Genomic DNA, 21,641 nt, shown 5'->3' with positions numbered 1-21,641 from the left:
TAAAACCCCTAAGCATTTGAATTTCTTCCCAGTCCTCTGGTGAAACAGAGCTCGCCGTGGCACAGGAGGGGACACACAACACATGGCACTCAGCATCCCATTAACACATGCAGCTTGACCCCAGCAATTCTCCCTCCTTTTCACGCTCAGAGACAAGCAAATCTCCCACCCTTAGGTCTGCTCCTTTTTTTGCAGGCTTGCTTGAATCTGCAGGAAGATGTCTCGCTTCTTAGACAGCATTTCCATCATCAGCAGCGTCTTTCACCAATATGCAAAGGAAGATGGAGACTGCTCCAACCTCAGCCGAAGGAAGATGAAAGAATTAATCCAGAGGGAGTTTGCAGATGTCATAGCTGTGAGTGCTGCTGCAAGGGGGAGGGCTTGAGCCAAGACTTGAGTGCAGGGACTGCAAAATCTCCTCCTGGGGAGGGGATGATTCTTATGACGGTGGGGATTGTGAGGCTTTTACCAAAAGAGATCAGCAGTTGAGTTCTTTTATACCAACTGCTTTGACAGCTCTTCCAATCCATTTTGCCATGAGCAAATGGGCAAAAGCTGGAAAATGAGCTGTGGAGAGGTATGGTTTTCTTTCAAAGGTAGGAAGAAAATGCATCCAGTAGAGGGATAAAGTATATCTTAAAGAGAAGAGAACTAGTTAGCTGCAGCCAGGGAGCAACCAGGAAAATGGAGAACAAAGACATAGTGTTTTTGCTGTGAAGGTGTGAGATATGGAAGGAGAAAAGACTGCAATTGCTCCTGTCTTTGCATTTCTCTGACAAGAAGCAGGAAGGCTAAAATCCCTTTCTTGTTCCCCTGTGTGTGTTTTCCCTGCAGACGCCACATGACCCTCAGACGATTGACAAGATTCTGCAGTTTCTGGAGTGGGATGGTGACGGGGAAATAGATTTTAATGAGTTCCTGCTTTTGGCGTTCAGAGTGGCTAAGGCCTGCTACTGGTACCTGCCGAATGGACCATGCCTTAGGCAAAGAACAAAGCTAACGGCCAGTAGCAAGTCACTCCAAGAGCCTGAAATTAATAACAGAGGGAGCCGTCAGCAGCTCCAGGAAGAGGAACAACAAACTTGTGAGAGTAATCATGATCCCGCCAGTGAATATGAGCTGCAACGAGAAACCAGGGTCAAGGAACTTGAAACACTAGAGGAAATAGGGAGTCATCACCAGCAACATAAAACACAAAGCAGAAACTACACAAAACGAAGGGAGCCGGGGGAGCCAATCCCTCAGGTATACGAAGAACGAAGCCAGGAGCCATGCGACCAATGGAACAACCAGAGAAGACGTCAACCACCGGAGCCAGACAGAAGAGGAGAAGTACAACTTTGCAAGCGTGGCAGCTTGCAAGCACATGAGCAGGAACTTCAGGCAGATGAAAGGCAAAATCAAGAGGAGCCTCAGCCAGAACAACTGGCAGATGCAAGGAGTCGCAGCCTTACGAGGGAAGCTCAACCACTGCCAAACCGGTGGAGTAGCCATCAGCCACATGAGACAGCAATACAAGCATACGATCAAAGCAACCAGCAGCCACAAGAAGCAGATAGAGGAAGTCGCAATCAGCCACGTAAACCTGAATTAGTCACAAAAGAGACAAGCCGCTACCACCTACGTGAGCTGGAACAAAAAGCATTTGAACACATCAGCAACGAGACACGTGAGCCTGAATGTCTGGACTCAAGACGCCCACATCAGACATACATAGAGGAACCGCTAGAACTTGACGTCAAGTACAACGAGACTTGTGAGCCAGAGAGACGTATCTATGAACATAAGGTTGACTATACAGAAAGTGAGAGAGATATCAGTCAGGTAAACAACTGGGAAGAAAGACATGATGCAAAGAGGAAAGACACAGTGCGGGAGAGGAGGATCGATCGCCAACGGGAGCTGGAGCTGCAGGTCTATGAGCGCCGCAGCCGCCAGACACGCGAGAGGGAAGAGCGAGGTGCCACCACCGACCAGAGAGACACATGCGAGAGACGAGAAAGATGCGAGCCGGAAGACGATGGCAGGAGACAACGTGAGTCAGTGAGATACGAGAGGACAAGAGAGACCGCCGTAGCGGCAGCAGAAGCCGACGTGAAGATCTGCCGCGTGTCCCGGGAACGGGAGCCACGTGAGGACGTGGAAAGGACGGACTGTCCCCGTGAGCGCGAAGAAGCAGAGGAGGAGAGGAGGATTGTCAAAGGAAGAGAGAGGGAAGAGCCCGTGCGGGAGAGGAGGATAGATCGCCAACGGGAGCTGGAGCTGCAGGTCTATGAGCGCCGCAGCCGCCAGACACGTGAGAGGGAAGAGCGAGGTGCCACCACCGACCAGAGAGACACATGCGAGAGACGAGAAAGATGCGAGCCGGAAGATGATGGCAGGAGACAACGTGAGTCGGTGAGATACGAGAGGACAAGAGAGACCGCCATGGCAGCAGTAGAAGCCGACGTGAAGATCCGCCGCGTGTCCCGGGAACGGGAGCCACGTGAGGACGTGGAAAGGAGGGACTGTCCCCGTGAGTGCGAAGAAGCAGAGGAGGAGAGGAGGATTGTCAAAGGAAGAGAGAGGGAAGAGCCTGTGCGGGAGAGGAGGATCGATCGCCAACGGGAGCTGGAGCTGCAGGTCTATGAGCGCCGCAGCCGCCAGACACGCGAGAGGGAAGAGCGAGGTGCCACCACCGACCAGAGAGACACGTGCGAGAGACGAGAAAGATGCGAGCCGGAAGACGATGGCAGGAGACAACGTGAGTCGGTGAGATACGAGAGGACAAGAGAGACCGCTGTAGCGGCAGCAGAAGCCAACGTGAAGATCCGCCGCGTGTCCCGGGAACGGGAGCCACGTGAGGACGTGGAAAGGAGGGACCGTCCCCGTGAGTGCGAAGAAGCAGAGGAGGAGAGGAGGCTTGTCAAAGGAAGAGAGAGGGAAGAGCCCGTGCGGGAGAGGAGGATCAATCGCCAACGGGAGCTGGAGCTGCAGGTCTATGAGCGCCGCAGCCGCCAGACACGCGAGAGGGAAGAGCGAAGTGCCACCACCGACCAGAGAGACACATGCGAGAGACGAGAAGGATGCGAGCCGGAAGACGATGGCAGGAGACAACGTGAGTCGGTGAGATACGAGAGGACAAGAGAGACCGCCGTAGCGGCAGCAGAAGCCGACGTGAAGATCCGCCGCGTATCCCGGGAACGGGAGCCACGTGAGGACGTGGAAAGGAGGGACTGTCCCCGTGAGTGCGAAGAAGCAGAGGAGGAGAGGAGGATTGTCAAAGGAAGAGAGAGGGAAGAGCCCGTGCGGGAGAGGAGGATCGATCGCCAACGGGAGCTGGAGCTGCAGGTCTATGAGCGCCGCAGCCGCCAGACACGCGAGAGGGAAGAGCGAGGTGCCACCACCGACCAGAGAGACACGTGCGAGAGACGAGAAAGATGCGAGCCGGAAGACGATGGCAGGAGACAACGTGAGTCAGTGAGATACGAGAGGACAAGAGAGACCGCCGTAGCGGCAGTAGAAGCCGACGTGAAGATCCGCCGCGTGTCCCGGGAACGGGAGCCACGTGAGGACGTGGAAAGGAGGGACTGTCCCCGTGAGTGCGAAGAAGCAGAGGAGGAGAGGAGGATCGTCAAAGGAAGAGAGAGGGAAGAGCCCGTGCGGGAGAGGAGGATCGATCGCCAACGGGAGCTGGAGCTGCAGGTCTATGAGCGCCACAGCCGCCAGACACGCGAGAGGGAAGAGCGAGGTGCCACCACCGACCAGAGAGACACATGCGAGAGACGAGAAAGATGCGAGCCGGAAGACGATGGCAGCAGACAACGTGAGTCGGTGAGATACGAGAGGACAAGAGAGACCGCCGTAGCGGCAGCAGAAGCCGACGTGAAGATCCGCCGCGTGTCCCGGGAACGGGAGCCACGTGAGGACGTGGAAAGGAGGGACTGTCCCCGTGAGTGCGAAGAAGCAGAGGAGGAGAGGAGGATCGTCAAAGGAAGAGAGAGGGAAGAGCCCGTGCGGGAGAGGAGGATCGATCGCCAACGGGAGCTGGAGCTGCAGGTCTATGAGCGCCGCAGCCGCCAGACATGCGAGAGGGAAGAGCAAGGTGCCACCACCAACCAGAGAGACACGTGCGAGAGACGAGAAAGATGCGAGCCGGAAGACGATGGCAGGAGACAACGTGAGTCGGTGAGATACGAGAGGACAAGAGAGACCGCCGTAGCGGCAGTAGAAGCCGACGTGAAGATCCGCCGCGTGTCCCGGGAACGGGAGCCACGTGAGGACGTGGAAAGGAGGGACTGTCCCCGTGAGTGCGAAGAAGCAGAGGAGGAGAGGAGGATTGTCAAAGGAAGAGAGAGGGAAGAGCCCGTGCGGGAGAGGAGGATCGATCGCCAACGGGAGCTGGAGCTGCAGGTCTATGAGCGCCGCAGCCGCCAGACACGCGAGAGGGAAGAGCGAGGTGCCACCACCGACCAGAGAGACACGTGCGAGAGACGAGAAAGATGCGAGCCGGAAGACGATGGCAGGAGACAACGTGAGTCGGTGAGATACGAGAGGACAAGAGAGACCGCCGTAGCGGCAGCAGAAGCCGACGTGAAGATCCGCCGCGTGTCCCGGGAACGGGAGCCACGTGAGGACGTGGAAAGGAGGGACTGTCCCCGTGAGTGCGAAGAAGCAGAGGAGGAGAGGAGGATTGTCAAAGGAAGAGAGAGGGAAGAGCCCGTGCGGGAGAGGAGGATCGATCGCCAACGGGAGCTGGAGCTGCAGGTCTATGAGCGCCGCAGCCGCCAGACACGCGAGAGGGAAGAGCGAGGTGCCACCACCGACCAGAGAGACACATGCGAGAGACGAGAAAGATGCGAGCCGGAAGACGATGGCAGGAGACAACGTGAGTCGGTGAGATACGAGAGGACAAGAGAGACCGCCGTAGCGGCAGCAGAAGCCGACGTGAAGATCCGCCGCGTGTCCCGGGAACGGGAGCCACGTGAGGACGTGGAAAGGAGGGACTGTCCCCGTGAGTGCGAAGAAGCAGAGGAGGAGAGGAGGATCGTCAAAGGAAGAGAGAGGGAAGAGCCCGTGCGGGAGAGGAGGATCGATCGCCAACGGGAGCTGGAGCTGCAGGTCTATGAGCGCCGCAGCCGCCAGACACGCGAGAGGGAAGAGCGAGGTGCCACCACCGACCAGAGAGACACGTGCGAGAGACGAGAAAGATGCGAGCCGGAAGACGATGGCAGGAGACAACGTGAGTCGGTGAGATACGAGAGGACAAGAGAGACCGCCGTAGCGGCAGCAGAAGCCGACGTGAAGATCCGCCGCGTGTCCCGGGAACGGGAGCCACGTGAGGACGTGGAAAGGAGGGACTGTCCCCGTGAGTGCGAAGAAGCAGAGGAGGAGAGGAGGATTGTCAAAGGAAGAGAGAGGGAAGAGCCCGTGCGGGAGAGGAGGATCGATCGCCAACGGGAGCTGGAGCTGCAGGTCTATGAGCGCCGCAGCCGCCAGACACGCGAGAGGGAAGAGCGAGGTGCCACCACCGACCAGAGAGACACATGCGAGAGACGAGAAAGATGCGAGCCGGAAGACGATGGCAGGAGACAACGTGAGTCGGTGAGATACGAGAGGACAAGAGAGACCGCCGTAGCGGCAGCAGAAGCCGACGTGAAGATCCGCCGCGTGTCCCGGGAACGGGAGCCACGTGAGGACGTGGAAAGGAGGGACTGTCCCCGTGAGTGCGAAGAAGCAGAGGAGGAGAGGAGGATCGTCAAAGGAAGAGAGAGGGAAGAGCCCGTGCGGGAGAGGAGGATCGATCGCCAACGGGAGCTGGAGCTGCAGGTCTATGAGCGCCGCAGCCGCCAGACACGCGAGAGGGAAGAGCAAGGTGCCACCACCGACCAGAGAGACACGTGCGAGAGACGAGAAAGATGCGAGCCGGAAGACGATGGCAGGAGACAACGTGAGTCGGTGAGATACGAGAGGACAAGAGAGACCGCCGTAGCGGCAGCAGAAGCCGACGTGAAGATCCGCCGCGTGTCCCGGGAACGGGAGCCACGTGAGGACGTGGAAAGGAGGGACTGTCCCCGTGAGTGCGAAGAAGCAGAGGAGGAGAGGAGGATTGTCAAAGGAAGAGAGAGGGAAGAGCCCGTGCGGGAGAGGAGGATCGATCGCCAACGGGAGCTGGAGCTGCAGGTCTATGAGCGCCGCAGCCGCCAGACATGCGAGAGGGAAGAGCAAGGTGCCACCACCGACCAGAGAGACACGTGCGAGAGACGAGAAAGATGCGAGCCGGAAGACGATGGCAGGAGACAACGTGAGTCGGTGAGATACGAGAGGACAAGAGAGACCGCCGTAGCGGCAGTAGAAGCCGACGTGAAGATCCGCCGCGTGTCCCGGGAACGGGAGCCACGTGAGGACGTGGAAAGGAGGGACTGTCCCCGTGAGTGCGAAGAAGCAGAGGAGGAGAGGAGGATTGTCAAAGGAAGAGAGAGGGAAGAGCCCGTGCGGGAGAGGAGGATCGATCGCCAACGGGAGCTGGAGCTGCAGGTCTATGAGCGCCGCAGCCGCCAGACATGCGAGAGGGAAGAGCGAGGTGCCACCACCGACCAGAGAGACACGTGCGAGAGACGAGAAAGATGCGAGCCGGAAGACGATGGCAGGAGACAACGTGAGTCGGTGAGATACGAGAGGACAAGAGAGACCGCCGTAGCGGCAGTAGAAGCCGACGTGAAGATCCGCCGCGTGTCCCGGGAACGGGAGCCACGTGAGGACGTGGAAAGGAGGGACTGTCCCCATGAGTGTGAAGAAGCAGAGGAGGAAAGGAGGATTGTCAAAGGAAGAGAGAGGGAAGAGCCCGTGCGGGAGAGGAGGATCGATCGCCAACGGGAGCTGGAGCTGCAGGTCTATGAGCGCCGCAGCCGCCAGACATGCGAGAGGGAAGAGCGAGGTGCCACCACCGACCAGAGAGACACGTGCGAGAGACGAGAAAGATGCGAGCCGGAAGACGATGGCAGGAGACAACGTGAGTCGGTGAGATACGAGAGGACAAGAGAGACCGCCGTAGCGGCAGCAGAAGCCGACGTGAAGATCCGCCGCGTGTCCCGGGAACGGGAGCCACGTGAGGACGTGGAAAGGAGGGACTGTCCCCGTGAGTGCGAAGAAGCAGAGGAGGAGAGGAGGCTTGTCAAAGGAAGAGAGAGGGAAGAGCCCGTGCGGGAGAGGAGGATCGATCGCCAACGGGAGCTGGAGCTGCAGGTCTATGAGCGCCGCAGCCGCCAGACATGCGAGAGGGAAGAGCGAGGTGCCACCACCGACCAGAGAGACACGTGCGAGAGACGAGAAAGATGCGAGCCGGAAGACGATGGCAGGAGACAACGTGAGTCGGTGAGATACGAGAGGACAAGAGAGACCGCCGTAGCGGCAGCAGAAGCCGACGTGAAGATCCGCCGCGTGTCCCGGGAACGGGAGCCACGTGAGGACGTGGAAAGGAGGGACTGTCCCCGTGAGTGCGAAGAAGCAGAGGAGGAGAGGAGGATTGTCAAAGGAAGAGAGAGGGAAGAGCCCGTGCGGGAGAGGAGGATCGATCGCCAACGGGAGCTGGAGCTGCAGGTCTATGAGCGCCGCAGCCGCCAGACACGCGAGAGGGAAGAGCGAGGTGCCACCACCGACCAGAGAGACACATGCGAGAGACGAGAAAGATGCGAGCCAGAAGACAATGGCAGGAGACAACGTGAGTCGGTGAGATACGAGAGGACAAGAGAGACCGCCGTAGCGGCAGCAGAAGCCGACGTGAAGATCCGCCGCGTGTCCCGGGAACGGGAGCCACGTGAGGACATGGAAAGGAGGGACTGTCCCCGTGAGTGCGAAGAAGCAGAGGAGGAGAGGAGGATTGTCAAAGGAAGAGAGAGGGAAGAGCCCGTGCGGGAGAGGAGGATCGATCGCCAACGGGAGCTGGAGCTGCAGGTCTATGAGCGCAGCAGCCGCCAGACACGCGAGAGGGAAGAGCGAGGTGCCACCACCGACCAGAGAGACACGTGCGAGAGACGAGAAAGATGCGAGCCAGAAGACGATGGCAGGAGGCAACGTGAGTCGGTGAGATACGAGAGGACAAGAGAGACCGCCGTAGCGGCAGCAGAAGCCGACGTGAAGATCCGCCGCGTGTCCCGGGAACGGGAGCCACGTGAGGACGTGGAAAGGAGGGACTGTCCCCGTGAGTGCGAAGAAGCAGAGGAGGAGAGGAGGATTGTCAAAGGAAGAGAGAGGGAAGAGCCCGTGCGGGAGAGGAGGATCGATCGCCAACGGGAGCTGGAGCTGCAGGTCTATGAGCGCCGCAGCCGCCAGACACGCGAGAGGGAAGAGCGAGGTGCCACCACCGACCAGAGAGACACATGCGAGAGACGAGAAAGATGCGAGCCAGAAGACAATGGCAGGAGACAACGTGAGTCGGTGAGATACGAGAGGACAAGAGAGACCGCCGTAGCGGCAGCAGAAGCCGACGTGAAGATCCGCCGCGTGTCCCGGGAACGGGAGCCACGTGAGGACATGGAAAGGAGGGACTGTCCCCGTGAGTGCGAAGAAGCAGAGGAGGAGAGGAGGATTGTCAAAGGAAGAGAGAGAGAAGAGCCCGTGCGGGAGAGGAGGATCGATCGCCAACGGGAGCTGGAGCTGCAGGTCTATGAGCGCAGCAGCCGCCAGACACGCGAGAGGGAAGAGCGAGGTGCCACCACCGACCAGAGAGACACGTGCGAGAGACGAGAAAGATGCGAGCCAGAAGACGATGGCAGGAGGCAACGTGAGTCGGTGAGATACGAGAGGACAAGAGAGACCGCCGTAGCGGCAGCAGAAGCCGACGTGAAGATCCGCCGCGTGTCCCGGGAACGGGAGCCACGTGAGGACGTGGAAAGGAGGGACTGTCCCCGTGAGTGCGAAGAAGCAGAGGAGGAGAGGAGGATTGTCAAAGGAAGAGAGAGGGAAGAGCCCGTGCGGGAGAGGAGGATCGATCGCCAACGGGAGCTGGAGCTGCAGGTCTATGAGCGCCGCAGCCGCCAGACACGCGAGAGGGAAGAGCGAGGTGCCACCACCGACCAGAGAGACACGTGCGAGAGACGAGAAAGATGCGAGCCGGAAGACGATGGCAGGAGACAACGTGAGTCGGTGAGATATGAGAGGACAAGAGAGACCGCCGTAGCGGCAGCAGAAGCCGACGTGAAGATCCGCCGCGTGTCCCGGGAACGGGAGCCACGTGAGGACGTGGAAAGGAGGAACTGTCCCCGTGAGTGCGAAGAAGCAGAGGAGGAGAGGAGGATTGTGAAAGGAAGAGAAAGGGAAGAGCCCGTGCGGGAGAGGAGGATCGATCGCCAACGGGAGCTGGAGCTGCAGGTCTATGAGCGCCGCAGCCGCCAGACACGCGAGAGGGAAGAGCGAGGTGCCACCACCGACCAGAGAGACACATGCGAGAGACGAGAAAGATGCGAGCCGGAAGACGATGGCAGGAGACAACGTGAGTCGGTGAGATACGAGAGGACAAGAGAGACCGCCGTAGCGGCAGTAGAAGCCGACGTGAAGATCCGCCGCGTGTCCCGGGAACGGGAGCCACGTGAGGACGTGGAAAGGAGGGACTGTCCCCATGAGTGTGAAGAAGCAGAGGAGGAGAGGAGGATTGTCAAAGGAAGAGAGAGGGAAGAGCCCGTGCGGGAGAGGAGGATCGATCGCCAACGGGAGCTGGAGCTGCAGGTCTATGAGCGCCGCAGCCGCCAGACATGCGAGAGGGAAGAGCGAGGTGCCATCACCGACCAGAGAGACACGTGCGAGAGACAAGAAAGATGCGAGCCGGAAGACGATGGCAGGAGACAACGTGAGTCGGTGAGATACGAGAGGACAAGAGAGACCGCCGTAGCGGCAGTAGAAGCCGACGTGAAGATCCGCCGCGTGTCCCGGGAACGGGAGCCACGTGAGGACGTGGAAAGGAGGGACTCTCCCCGTGAGTGCGAAGAAGCAGAGGAGGAGAGGAGGATTGTCAAAGGAAGAGAGAGGGAAGAGCCCGTGCGGGAGAGGAGGATCGATCGCCAACGGGAGCTGGAGCTGCAGGTCTATGAGCGCCGCAGCCGCCAGACACGCGAGAGGGAAGAGCGAGGTGCCACCACCGACCAGAGAGACACATGCGAGAGACGAGAAAGATGCGAGCCGGAAGACGATGGCAGGAGACAACGTGAGTCGGTGAGATACGAGAGGACAAGAGAGACCGCCGTAGCGGCAGCAGAAGCCGACGTGAAGATCCGCCGCGTGTCCCGGGAACGGGAGCCACGTGAGGACGTGGAAAGGAGGGACTGTCCCCGTGAGTGCGAAGAAGCAGAGGAGGAGAGGAGGATTGTCAAAGGAAGAGAGAGGGAAGAGCCCGTGCGGGAGAGGAGGATCGATCGCCAACGGGAGCTGGAGCTGCAGGTCTATGAGCGCAGCAGCCGCCAGACACGCGAGAGGGAAGAGCGAGGTGCCACCACCGACCAGAGAGACACATGCGAGAGACGAGAAAGATGCGAGCCAGAAGACGATGGCAGGAGGCAACGTGAGTCGGTGAGATACGAGAGGACAAGAGAGACCGCCGTAGCGGCAGCAGAAGCCGACGTGAAGATCCGCCGCGTGTCCCGGGAACGGGAGCCACGTGAGGACGTGGAAAGGAGGGACTGTCCCCGTGAGTGCGAAGAAGCAGAGGAGGAGAGGAGGATTGTCAAAGGAAGAGAGAGGGAAGAGCCCGTGCGGGAGAGGAGGATCGATCGCCAACGGGAGCTGGAGCTGCAGGTCTATGAGCGCCGCAGCCGCCAGACACGCGAGAGGGAAGAGCGAGGTGCCACCACCGACCAGAGAGACACGTGCGAGAGACGAGAAAGATGCGAGCCGGAAGACGATGGCAGGAGACAACGTGAGTCGGTGAGATACGAGAGGACAAGAGAGACCGCCGTAGCGGCAGCAGAAGCCGACGTGAAGATCCGCCGCGTGTCCCGGGAACGGGAGCCACGTGAGGACGTGGAAAGGAGGAACTGTCCCCGTGAGTGCGAAGAAGCAGAGGAGGAGAGGAGGATTGTGAAAGGAAGAGAAAGGGAAGAGCCCGTGCGGGAGAGGAGGATCGATCGCCAACGGGAGCTGGAGCTGCAGGTCTATGAGCGCCGCAGCCGCCAGACACGCGAGAGGGAAGAGCGAGGTGCCACCACCGACCAGAGAGACACGTGCGAGAGACGAGAAAGATGCGAGCCGGAAGACGATGGCAGGAGACAACGTGAGTCGGTGAGATACGAGAGGACAAGAGAGACCGCCATAGCGGCAGTAGAAGCCGACGTGAAGATCCGCCGCGTGTCCCGGGAACGGGAGCCACGTGAGGACGTGGAAAGGAGGGACTGTCCCCATGAGTGCGAAGAAGCAGAGGAGGAGAGGAGGATTGTCAAAGGAAGAGAGAGGGAAGAGCCCGTGCGGGAGAGGAGGATCGATCGCCAATGGGAGCTGGAGCTGCAGGTCTATGAGCGCCGCAGCCGCCAGACACGCGAGAGGGAAGAGCGAGGTGCCACCACCGACCAGAGAGACACATGCGAGAGACGAGAAAGATGCGAGCCGGAAGACGATGGCAGGAGACAACGTGAGTCGGTGAGATACGAGAGGACAAGAGAGACCGCCGTAGCGGCAGCAGAAGCCGACGTGAAGATCCGCCGCGTGTCCCGGGAACGGGAGCCACGTGAGGACGTGGAAAGGAGGAACTGTCCCCGTGAGTGCGAAGAAGCAGAGGAGGAGAGGAGGATTGTCAAAGGAAGAGAGAGGGAAGAGCCCGTGCGGGAGAGGAGGATCGATCGCCAACGGGAGCTGGAGCTGCAGGTCTATGAGCGCCGCAGCCGCCAGACACGCGAGAGGGAAGAGCAAGGTGCCATCACCGACCAGAGAGACACGTGCGAGAGACAAGAAAGATGCGAGCCGGAAGACGATGGCAGGAGACAACGTGAGTCGGTGAGATACGAGAGGACAAGAGAGACCGCCGTAGCGGCAGTAGAAGCCGACGTGAAGATCCGCCGCGTGTCCCGGGAACGGGAGCCACGTGAGGACGTGGAAAGGAGGGACTCTCCCCGTGAGTGCGAAGAAGCAGAGGAGGAGAGGAGGATTGTCAAAGGAAGAGAGAGGGAAGAGCCCGTGCGGGAGAGGAGGATCGATCGCCAACGGGAGCTGGAGCTGCAGGTCTATGAGCGCCGCAGCCGCCAGACACGCGAGAGGGAAGAGCGAGGTGCCACCACCGACCAGAGAGACACATGCGAGAGACGAGAAAGATGCGAGCCGGAAGACGATGGCAGGAGACAACGTGAGTCGGTGAGATACGAGAGGACAAGAGAGACCGCCGTAGCGGCAGCAGAAGCCGACGTGAAGATCCGCCGCGTGTCCCGGGAACGGGAGCCACGTGAGGACGTGGAAAGGAGGGACTGTCCCCGTGAGTGCGAAGAAGCAGAGGAGGAGAGGAGGATTGTCAAAGGAAGAGAGAGGGAAGAGCCCGTGCGGGAGAGGAGGATCGATCGCCAACGGGAGCTGGAGCTGCAGGTCTATGAGCGCCGCAGCCGCCAGACACGCGAGAGGGAAGAGCGAGGTGCCACCACCGACCAGAGAGACACATGCGAGAGACGAGAAAGATGCGAGCCAGAAGACGATGGCAGGAGACAACGTGAGTCGGTGAGATACGAGAGGACAAGAGAGACCGCCGTAGCGGCAGCAGAAGCCGACGTGAAGATCCGCCGCATGTCCCGGGAACGGGAGCCACGTGAGGACGTGGAAAGGAGGGACTGTCCCCATGAGTGTGAAGAAGCAGAGGAGGAGAGGAGGATTGTCAAAGGAAGAGAGAGGGAAGAGCCCGTGCGGGAGAGGAGGATCGATCGCCAACGGGAGCTGGAGCTGCAGGTCTATGAGCGCCGCAGCCGCCAGACACGCGAGAGGGAAGAGCGAGGTGCCACCACCGACCAGAGAGACACATGCGAGAGACGAGAAAGATGCGAGCCGGAAGACGATGGCAGGAGACAACGTGAGTCGGTGAGATACGAGAGGACAAGAGAGACCGCCGTAGCGGCAGCAGAAGCCGACGTGAAGATCCGCCGCGTGTCCCGGGAACGGGAGCCACGTGAGGACGTGGAAAGGAGGGACTGTCCCCGTGAGTGCGAAGAAGCAGAGGAGGAGAGGAGGATTGTCAAAGGAAGAGAGAGGGAAGAGCCCGTGCGGGAGAGGAGGATCGATCGCCAACGGGAGCTGGAGCTGCAGGTCTATGAGCGCCGCAGCCGCCAGACACGCGAGAGGGAAGAGCGAGGTGCCACCACCGACCAGAGAGACACATGCGAGAGACGAGAAAGATGCGAGCCAGAAGACGATGGCAGGAGACAACGTGAGTCGGTGAGATACGAGAGGACAAGAGAGACCGCCGTAGCGGCAGCAGAAGCCGACGTGAAGATCCGCCGCGTGTCCCGGGAACGGGAGCCACGTGAGGACGTGGAAAGGAGGGACTGTCCCCGTGAGTGCGAAGAAGCAGAGGAGGAGAGGAGGATTGTCAAAGGAAGAGAGAGGGAAGAGCCCGTGCGGGAGAGGAGGATCGATCGCCAACGGGAGCTGGAGCTGCAGGTCTATGAGCGCAGCAGCCGCCAGACACGCGAGAGGGAAGAGCGAGGTGCCACCACCGACCAGAGAGACACATGTGAGAGACGAGAAAGATGCGAGCTCAAAAAGGATGAAATCCTTTTAGATGAGGAAGAAACATGTGAGCCTGATGTGACACATTTGGACGAAGGACAGATGCACGAGAAGCGTCTCTATCAAACCGTGGATGTGGATAACAGAGACCTGTGCCTTCCAGGAGAGACGGCCTCTGTCACAGACGTGAGGGTCCGTTATATCCCCGCTGAGCCAGATGTACAGCCAGAGGTGCGGGTCCTCCCTCAGTCCTGTGACCCTCAGACTGTTGCGTACTTGATCCACGTGATCCAGAATTCGAAGCATCCTGAAGCTACCACCTACGAGATTGTCTGTCAACAGCCCCATAACCAGGGACAGCCCATCTACGTGAAGAAGTGCTCCGTGTCACCCCAGCCACCAGCAGTCCTCTGTGACAAGAGCATCCAGCCAGAGCCACGACCCCAAAGGGACGAGCAAGAAACAAAGGAGCCCGAACTTCTACGGCAAAGGGTTACGCCAGCTTCTAGCTCCCAGGAAAACGCAGGGGATCTCAGTGAGCCACAGGAGAGGTGTGAAACAGGGGTGAAGGAAGGTGCTCACCAGGTTCCTGCATCCCATCTGGATGGTGTTAAGGGTGCCCCTTGCCGGGCAAAGCCCAAGGAGGACAGGAGGGACAGCCAACGCCCCCAGATACCTGACACGGAAGAGAAGGAGCATCAGCCCCAGGGAGATAGATCAAAAGCTGCCAGGAAGCAGGTCCCGCGGGAGCCTGAATCCAGCTGCCAGGTGATGGAGCCTGAGGACAGGGAGGCCAAGAGCTGCCCACTTCTGCCCCAGGCTCCAGAGCCACAGGAAGCTTTTGAGCCGGGCCATCCCCAGCCACCCCACAGAGATGAAGCCAACCTCTGCCACGAGGATGCAGAGCTTCCCCTGCCGGAGAAGAGCCGGCAGCCATGGCAGGAGGAGAAGAGCAAGAGGAGCCCCAGGCAAGTGAGCGATGCCCAACCTCAACGGGAGGAGGACCCACGTCTTTGCACCAAGCAGAGCCAGGGGCCCCCTGTCTCACAGGAGGCACCGAGTCGTCCTGCCGGGGATGAAGCCAAGACATCTTAAGCGAGGTCCTCTCCCTGGAGCTGGTGGGGCTTCTCCAAGTCTCTTCAATCACTTCTTCGCTCTGCTTTCAGCTCAGGGTGTCACCGTGGGGTGACACAGAACTGTTCGACACAAAAGGGTTAACGGGGTGCTCTGTGAGGGTGTCAAGTGGGTTTGGGGGTTTTCCACCTAACAAATCCTCAGCAGGTAGGCAGAGAGTTACCCCAGGATCTCCAGCTTCTTCCTTCCTGGATCATGTCTACCCACCTTAACGCAGTATGTAGTCACTTTTCTGCTCTAATTGGATTCCTCGGGTCTGTCCTTTGTGTTCCTGTCATCTCTTCTACCCTGTGGCATGACTGTTTTGCATCTCGCTGCACTCATGTCTCTCTTAGCCCCATGACTGGCTCTCCTGTTAGCTTCTGCTGTGCAACATGGGAAAAAAAACGATTAAAAACGCCAGGAGCTCGATCGTACTCATTCTGGGGCCTGAAAATCCTTGAGGCTGGGGTGGGGGGGTGGGGGGAAAGTCCCACTTTTGTAGACTCAATGGTTTTGGTTACACCTTTCTGCTCCCCGAAGAGCTGAGCAGAATCCGTGCTCCAGCCTCACGGAGGCTTTGAAGCAGCTGAGTCGAGCTGTGGTTACTGCAGGGTAACGGTGGTGGGTGGAGGGAGGGGGGGGTCTCTTTCTTCTTCACACTGATGTATTGCATGAAAAATCAGAATAAATAACTGATGACTGCACCGACTGCTGCCATCCTTCATCCTGGTATCTCATTTCTACAAGGGCCTCAGCCTGCTGGGAGGCTGCCCCAGTTCAGACCACACGTCCCTCCTAATCCCAGGTACTTAATCCAGACAGGGGCTGCTGAAAATCCCACCAAATTCCCCCTCCTACATGTCTAGGAGCCCACATAACTCTCAAACTCCAATCCTCGCTACTGATCTGCATGGTTTCAGCTGTGATCTGACACCCCCCGGGGGACGTGCGGATGTGGCTGTGCGCTATGGGGAGGGACAGTGAGAGCCCACTGATGGTTAGAAGACACCCAGACACCCATTTTCCTGGTCACATGCATCCGTCTGCCTCTTCCCCTGGGCTGCCCTGTACCTGGGCCCTCTCCTGGATCCCTGGGTAGCAGCACGGCAGGGAAAAAACCCCGGATCTCACACACGGTGCGCAAGGCTGGAGACGGAACATCCATGACACTCCCTGGCAGAAAAGCAGATTTTATCAGTCTCTTCTCCCAAGGAACAGGCGATGGGACAGGAGGGAACGGCCTCAAGTTGTGCCAGGGGAGGTTTAGGATGGATACTGGGAAAAAACTTTACACCAAAAGGGTTATCAAGCATTGGAAGAGGCTGCCCAGGGCAGTGGTGGAGGCACCATCCCCGGAGGGATTTAAAAGCCGTGCAGACGTGGTGCTTAGAGATACGGGTTGGTGATGGTTTTTGTCAGGGTTAGGGTGACGGTTGGACTCGATGATCTGACAGGTCCCTTCCAACCTCGGCGATTCCAGGATTCCGTGATTCTAAGAGAGAACCAGTTCCCTTAGCAGCAGATGGGGCTGCAATTCTGCAAGAGAGAAGCGAGGACCACGCCGGCACCCTCTGTGTCTTGTTCTTAAATGCAACCAGGCTGGTACCGGGGCCGGCCAGGAGGAACAAGGGCATCTCAGGTCCACCATAGCCCGATGCAGCCCCAGGGCTTCTCACCACGGCCACCATCCCGTGCCACTTGGAACCTGGTGGCAGAGGGACTCGGGAGGGTCCATCCCGGCCGGGGGACGATGCTCTCAGCGATGTCCGCTCCGCACACGTGGCTGCGGCGCGTCTCGGTGACAACCATATGGCAGCACAGATGGTCCGTCTGCGAACGGGGCCAAAGCCTTGACTGCAAACACACCCCCAGCGGCAGCAAGAAAGAGAAACACCTTCCCAAAATCCCCCACTGCGGCCAGGATGGGTCCGGCTGGGATTTGCTCTTGCAAAAAGGGGGAAATAACACTTATCCCCCGCCCCCAGCTGGCTCCTATTTTATTGTTAAGGGGGCACAAAAAGGAGTTTGCAAACTGCAGGTGGAAGTGCAAAATCCAAGAAGAGCGGCAGGTTTCCCACCCTCAGCTCCCAGGTTTGAAAAATCCTTTGGATTTACATGAACCGTTTCCAGTTTGGGAGGGGTTGGATGAGGGGAAGTATTTTTTCCCCAATGCAAAAAAAAGGAGAGTTTTGAGGGAGGAAACTGGGGTAAGAAAGAAAAACAGACTGGGGATGGAAGTCCATCCCCCCCCGGCGATCGACTGCTTCCCTTTCCCCGTGCTGAGTCACAGCTTCCAGCAGGATTTCCCGAAGAGCCCCGTTCCTGGAAGCTGTCCCAGATCCCAGAGCACATCCCAGTGTTATCCCGCCCTCCCCGCCCCAGGCTCCCCCCGAAGCTTTTGGGGTAAAACAGCAGCACCCAGGGCTGGGAGTCCCAGGGAAAGGGGGCCCTGGGTGGTGGCAGAGGCGTGGGGACGGGTGTCGTAACCACTGCACGGCTGTGCAAACACGACGTGTCTGAGCAGCTTCCCTCGTTCCCGACGGATGGGGAGCAGCCAGGAATCACCACCCCATGTACTGGTTTCTGAGCGGCACAAGCCCCACAGCCCTCAGTCCCCCTGCTCGGAGCTGTTTGGGGGCATCAGTTGCCCTTTTGGGTGCCTCCTGTCCCTCCTTCAAAGAACCACAGAATGTGTTGGGTTGGAAGGGACCTCCAAAGGCCACCCAGTCCAACCCCCTGCAGCGAGCAGGGACATCGTCAACTAGATGAGGTTGCTCAGAGCCTCATCCAGCCTGGCCTTGGATGTCTCCAGGGATGGGGCCTCCACCCCCTCTCTGGGCACCCTGGGCCAGTGTCCCACCACCCTCAGTGGAAAGAACTTCTTCCTAATGGCTGATCTAAACCTGCCCCGCTCTAGTTTAAAGCCATGGCCCCTCGTCCTGTCGCTCCGTGCCCTTGCAAACAGCCCCTCCCCAGCTTTCCTGGAGCCCCTTGAGGGCCTGGAAGGGGCTCCAAGGTCTCCCCGGAGCCTTCTCTTCTCCAGGCTGAACCCCACCAGCTCTCTCAGCCTGTCCCCACAGCAGAGGGGCTGCAGCCCCTGGAGCATCTCCATGGCCTCCTCCAGCCCCGCTCCAACAGCTCCGTGTCCTTCTTGTGCTGCGGGCTCCAGGGCTGGACACAGCGCTCTCACCGAGCGGAGCAGAGGGGCAGAATCCCCTCTCTGGATCTGCTGCCCACGCTTCTTTTGATGCAGTCCAGGATGCGGTTGGCCTTCTGGGCTGAGAGTGCACAGCGTTGGCTCACGTCCATCCAGCTTTTCATGCACCAGGACCCCCAAGTCCTCCTCCGCAGGGCTGCTCCCTATCCCCTCATCCCCCAGCCCCTACTGAGGGTTGTCCCCACCCAGGTGTAGGACCCTGCACTTGGCCCTGTTGAGCTTCACGAGGTTTGCTCGGGCCCACCTCTCCAGCTCATCCAGGTCCAATCCCGTCTCCTGATTTCAGCCCTCCAGGGTCTCTCTCTCTGCAGTACGGCCAGCTCCGGCCGGGAGCTCAGACCCACGGGGGACAAATCCAGCCCCCAGCACAGCACCCCAACCCCACAGGGCTGCCTTCCCCTGGCTTTTTCCAGCATGAGAAGGTGACAGGGTGGCACGGGCAAAGCTGGGAGCCGGTAGGGCTGAAGGGGGAAAGGTCGTGGGCAGCCCCAGCTGCGTCGGTGTCGAGGTTTGAGGAACCCACAATTGAGTGTCGTTTAGACAATTAGGTCCTCACCTGATGAGCCCTCCCCACCCGGGAAGGGGAATGGGGAAAAAACAAGGAGGGTTGAAATATAAAGAGATTTAACAGGATAAGACTAAATAATTAACATTCTTAACACTAAAGAACCAATATTGATCCTGATGCCAATATAAAATATATGATTCTGCTCAGCTTATTCTATCATGGGAAGCTGCGCACTCACCCCAGGGATAGTAAATGTGGGACCCTGCGGCTTCGGGAGGAAGGGAAGGGCTCCGGGCTCCGGCGTCGGGGTGAGGAGTTCTCAGGATGGCAGCCAGCAAGGGAGAGAGAAAACTCCTCAGCAAACTTCCTAATTTCTACTGAATGGTATGAAATAACCCTGTTGGGAGCTTGGGGCAAGTGCCCGGCTCTCGCTCCTCCTCATCCCTGCACCTGGTGAGCTTGAAAACACCGAGATCTTGAAACCCGCGCCCCAGAGCTGGCTGTAAAGTAAATATTTTCACAAATTCAGGCACTAGGGTCTTCTAGAAGTGCCGTTTGCCCAAGCATTAGAAGAGAAATTAGTCCTCTCAAAGCAGGACAGGGGGCAGGGGATCACTGCCTGCTCTGCCTTCGGGAAGCCCAAATCTCCGGGGATGCTCCGGGGAGCAGCGAGGCAGCCCCGGGGGGGTGGAATTTAGTCCTGAGCCCGGGGACAGAATGAAGGGAGCCATAAAAGGGTGCGTTTCAAAGGACAAAAGGGCAAAAACAGGTAAGAAGGAGAAAAAGGGAGCGTAAATAGAAAACTGGAGCGTAAATAAGCGTGAAGAATAAAGCTTGGGAAGGAAAGGAATGGAGAATCTAAAGGAGGGGCCCGGCGCATTCCTGAGCCTGGGCCGGGAGCCGCAGGCACGTCCCGATCTGCCGTTAGAGCGGTGGTTGCCCAAGGCGACCCAAGGGGCTGAGTCAGGGCTGGGCGCTGGCCACGCCAGGAAGGGCGGTGGCCGCGGCGTGAGGCTCATAACCATAACCGCTCCGGCTCCGCCACATCACACTGCGGCCCCGCTGAGGACCGAGCCCCCTCGTCACACCCCAGCCATGGTGAGCGAACCGGGACCCCCAGCTGGGGAGGGAGAGGCGGCTCCCTGGGGGCAGGAGGGCGATGGCGGAGGAGCTTTTCCCTGCGCGCGGCCCCGGAGGCGAAGGCGAGAGGGAAAGAGCAGACGGGGCCAAGGGCTGGGCTAAATCTCTGCTGGGGAGGGGGCCTGGGTGCGGGACGAGGCGGGGCAGAGGGTCCCTGGAGGTGGAGGGGACCAGCGGGTGGCAGCTGTGCTGTTTCCCCCTTCCTTCCCTCCCCTCTTTTTCCCCACCGATGCTTCCGATGGCCATCGCCAGGCTCCGGGGTGCCTCTGCCGGCCCGTGTCCCTCCCAGCACCGGGGTAGGGGGCGGGGGGAGAAGGGCCAAGGGGCTGCAGCTGAGCACGGAAGCAACTCGGTTCCTCTCACATTAACCAAAAAAAGCCAAATTGAGCCTGGGGCAGGGCAGGATGTGGCAGGGAGGCCCCAGGATGCTGAGGTCAGGCAGGGAAGGGCGGGCTCCTCCCAGCTCTCCCCAAAGACCAGAGCCATGGGGGGGGGGAAACCCACCCATCCCCCCGTCTCACCCTGTCCATCCCAGCTCCAGAGGTTGTAGTTTGGGGAACCAACTCCGCTCGCGTTTTTCTCTCATGACTCAGAGTTTCTCCGCCATCCAGACAGGGCAGGGGGAGGGAATGGGGGAGCCGGGTTTATCTTTCCAGCCAAGCCGGGCTGGAGAGCACGGAAAAAACTGGCACGTCCCCGCAGCTGCAGCGCAAGCTCTTCCCAAGCCAGGACACTCCTCTGCTGGGAGCTGACATCTCCCCAAGGGATTTTTCCATCAACCACTCCCCACCTCCTCTGGGTCCCTCCTGCCCCCACAGCGCCCTGCCAAGGCAGCGGAGAAATTAATACCCAAGAAAAATGCAGCCGGACAGGTTGGGGCAGAGGAGAGTCCTGGAAGAAAGCGATTGCAGGAGGCCCCCCCGCCGCCGCAGCCCCCATTTCCTCCAGAGATAGCCGAGGTCCCTCTTCCGCGAGCCCCGAGCTCCCCTGAACTCCCGCTTTTGCTCCCGCAGCCCACGGAGACGGAACGCTGCATCGAGTCCCTGCTGGCCGTCTTCCAGCGGTACGCGGGACGCGAAGGGGACAACTGCACGCTCTCCAAGAAGGAGTTCCTGGCCTTCATGAACACCGAGCTGGCCGCCTTCACAAAGGTGAGCAGATCCCAGGCCAGAGGAGGCTCCCATGGGACGCGCTTCAGCCCCCCCCCACCCCCGCCACCCCAGGACAGCGATTAAAGCCTCTGAGCCCACCCGCACCATGGGTGGGCAACGGGAAGAGCTCGCTTCCAGCAGAAGCCGAGTGGGGCCTGACAAGAGTTGGGCTGCTCCAATCTGCCTCCCCCTGCCCGTCCCTCTCCCCTGCTGCCAAACATCCACAGCTGGGGCGAGGCGGGGTTCAGCGAGGGGCACCTGGGCCCCCAGGCAGCCGTCGACCCCCATCTCTTTGGTCTTTTGCAGAACCAGAAGGACCCAGGGGTGCTGGACAGGATGATGAAGAAACTCGATTTGAATAGCGACGGGCAGCTGGACTTCCCCGAGTTCCTGAACCTCATCGGGGGCATCGCGGTGGCCTGCCACGACACCCTGGTTGTTAAGACCCCTCACCCCTAGACCCGGCCGCTGCGCCTCCCCCCACCACTGTGAACATTCCTCCAAGAAGGCCGATACAAAGCTGGAAGCAGCGCCCTTAAGATGGGGCCATCCCTAGTCCTCATTTTTATGTATAAAATAAAAGGTTTAAAATCCTAGCGTAAGGCATGGCTTTATTTTGGCATCATGAGCGAGGAGAAAGCACTATAAAGCAGCCCGGCCACGGAGGGAGCAGGATCTCTAGGTCCTACCCTCTGCTTCTCCACTGAGGGGAGAACACGCTTGCTCTCATCCTTGGAATCCAGAACCTACCATCTCCCTGGCCTTGGAGATGCTCCAGCCCATTTAGGACCACGGGGAAAGGTACAGTAATACCACGGGGTACGACTACATAAGGTAAACACAG

At 59.4% G+C, this 21,641-nt stretch overlaps 1 protein-coding gene across 1 annotated transcript; it reads left to right on the top strand.

Moving 5' to 3' along the window:
• The first annotated feature begins 19,340 nt into the window (after positions 1–19,340).
• On the top strand, positions 19,341–21,576 carry S100A11 (S100 calcium binding protein A11). The gene is made up of 3 exons (XM_063357010.1): positions 19,341–19,604; positions 20,660–20,797; positions 21,104–21,576. Exons 1-3 carry the CDS (start codon positions 19,356–19,358, stop codon positions 21,254–21,256), a joined length of 540 nt encoding a protein of 179 aa, XP_063213080.1. The 5' UTR covers positions 19,341–19,355; the 3' UTR covers positions 21,257–21,576.
• Positions 21,577–21,641: the final 65 nt, after the last annotated feature.

This window comes from Chroicocephalus ridibundus, chromosome 21 (assembly GCF_963924245.1).
Source record: "Chroicocephalus ridibundus chromosome 21, bChrRid1.1, whole genome shotgun sequence".
Classification (NCBI taxonomy): domain Eukaryota; kingdom Metazoa; phylum Chordata; class Aves; order Charadriiformes; family Laridae; genus Chroicocephalus; species Chroicocephalus ridibundus.
Note: the sequence above shows the minus strand (reverse complement) of the source record. Positions and strands in the feature narration are given on the sequence as shown.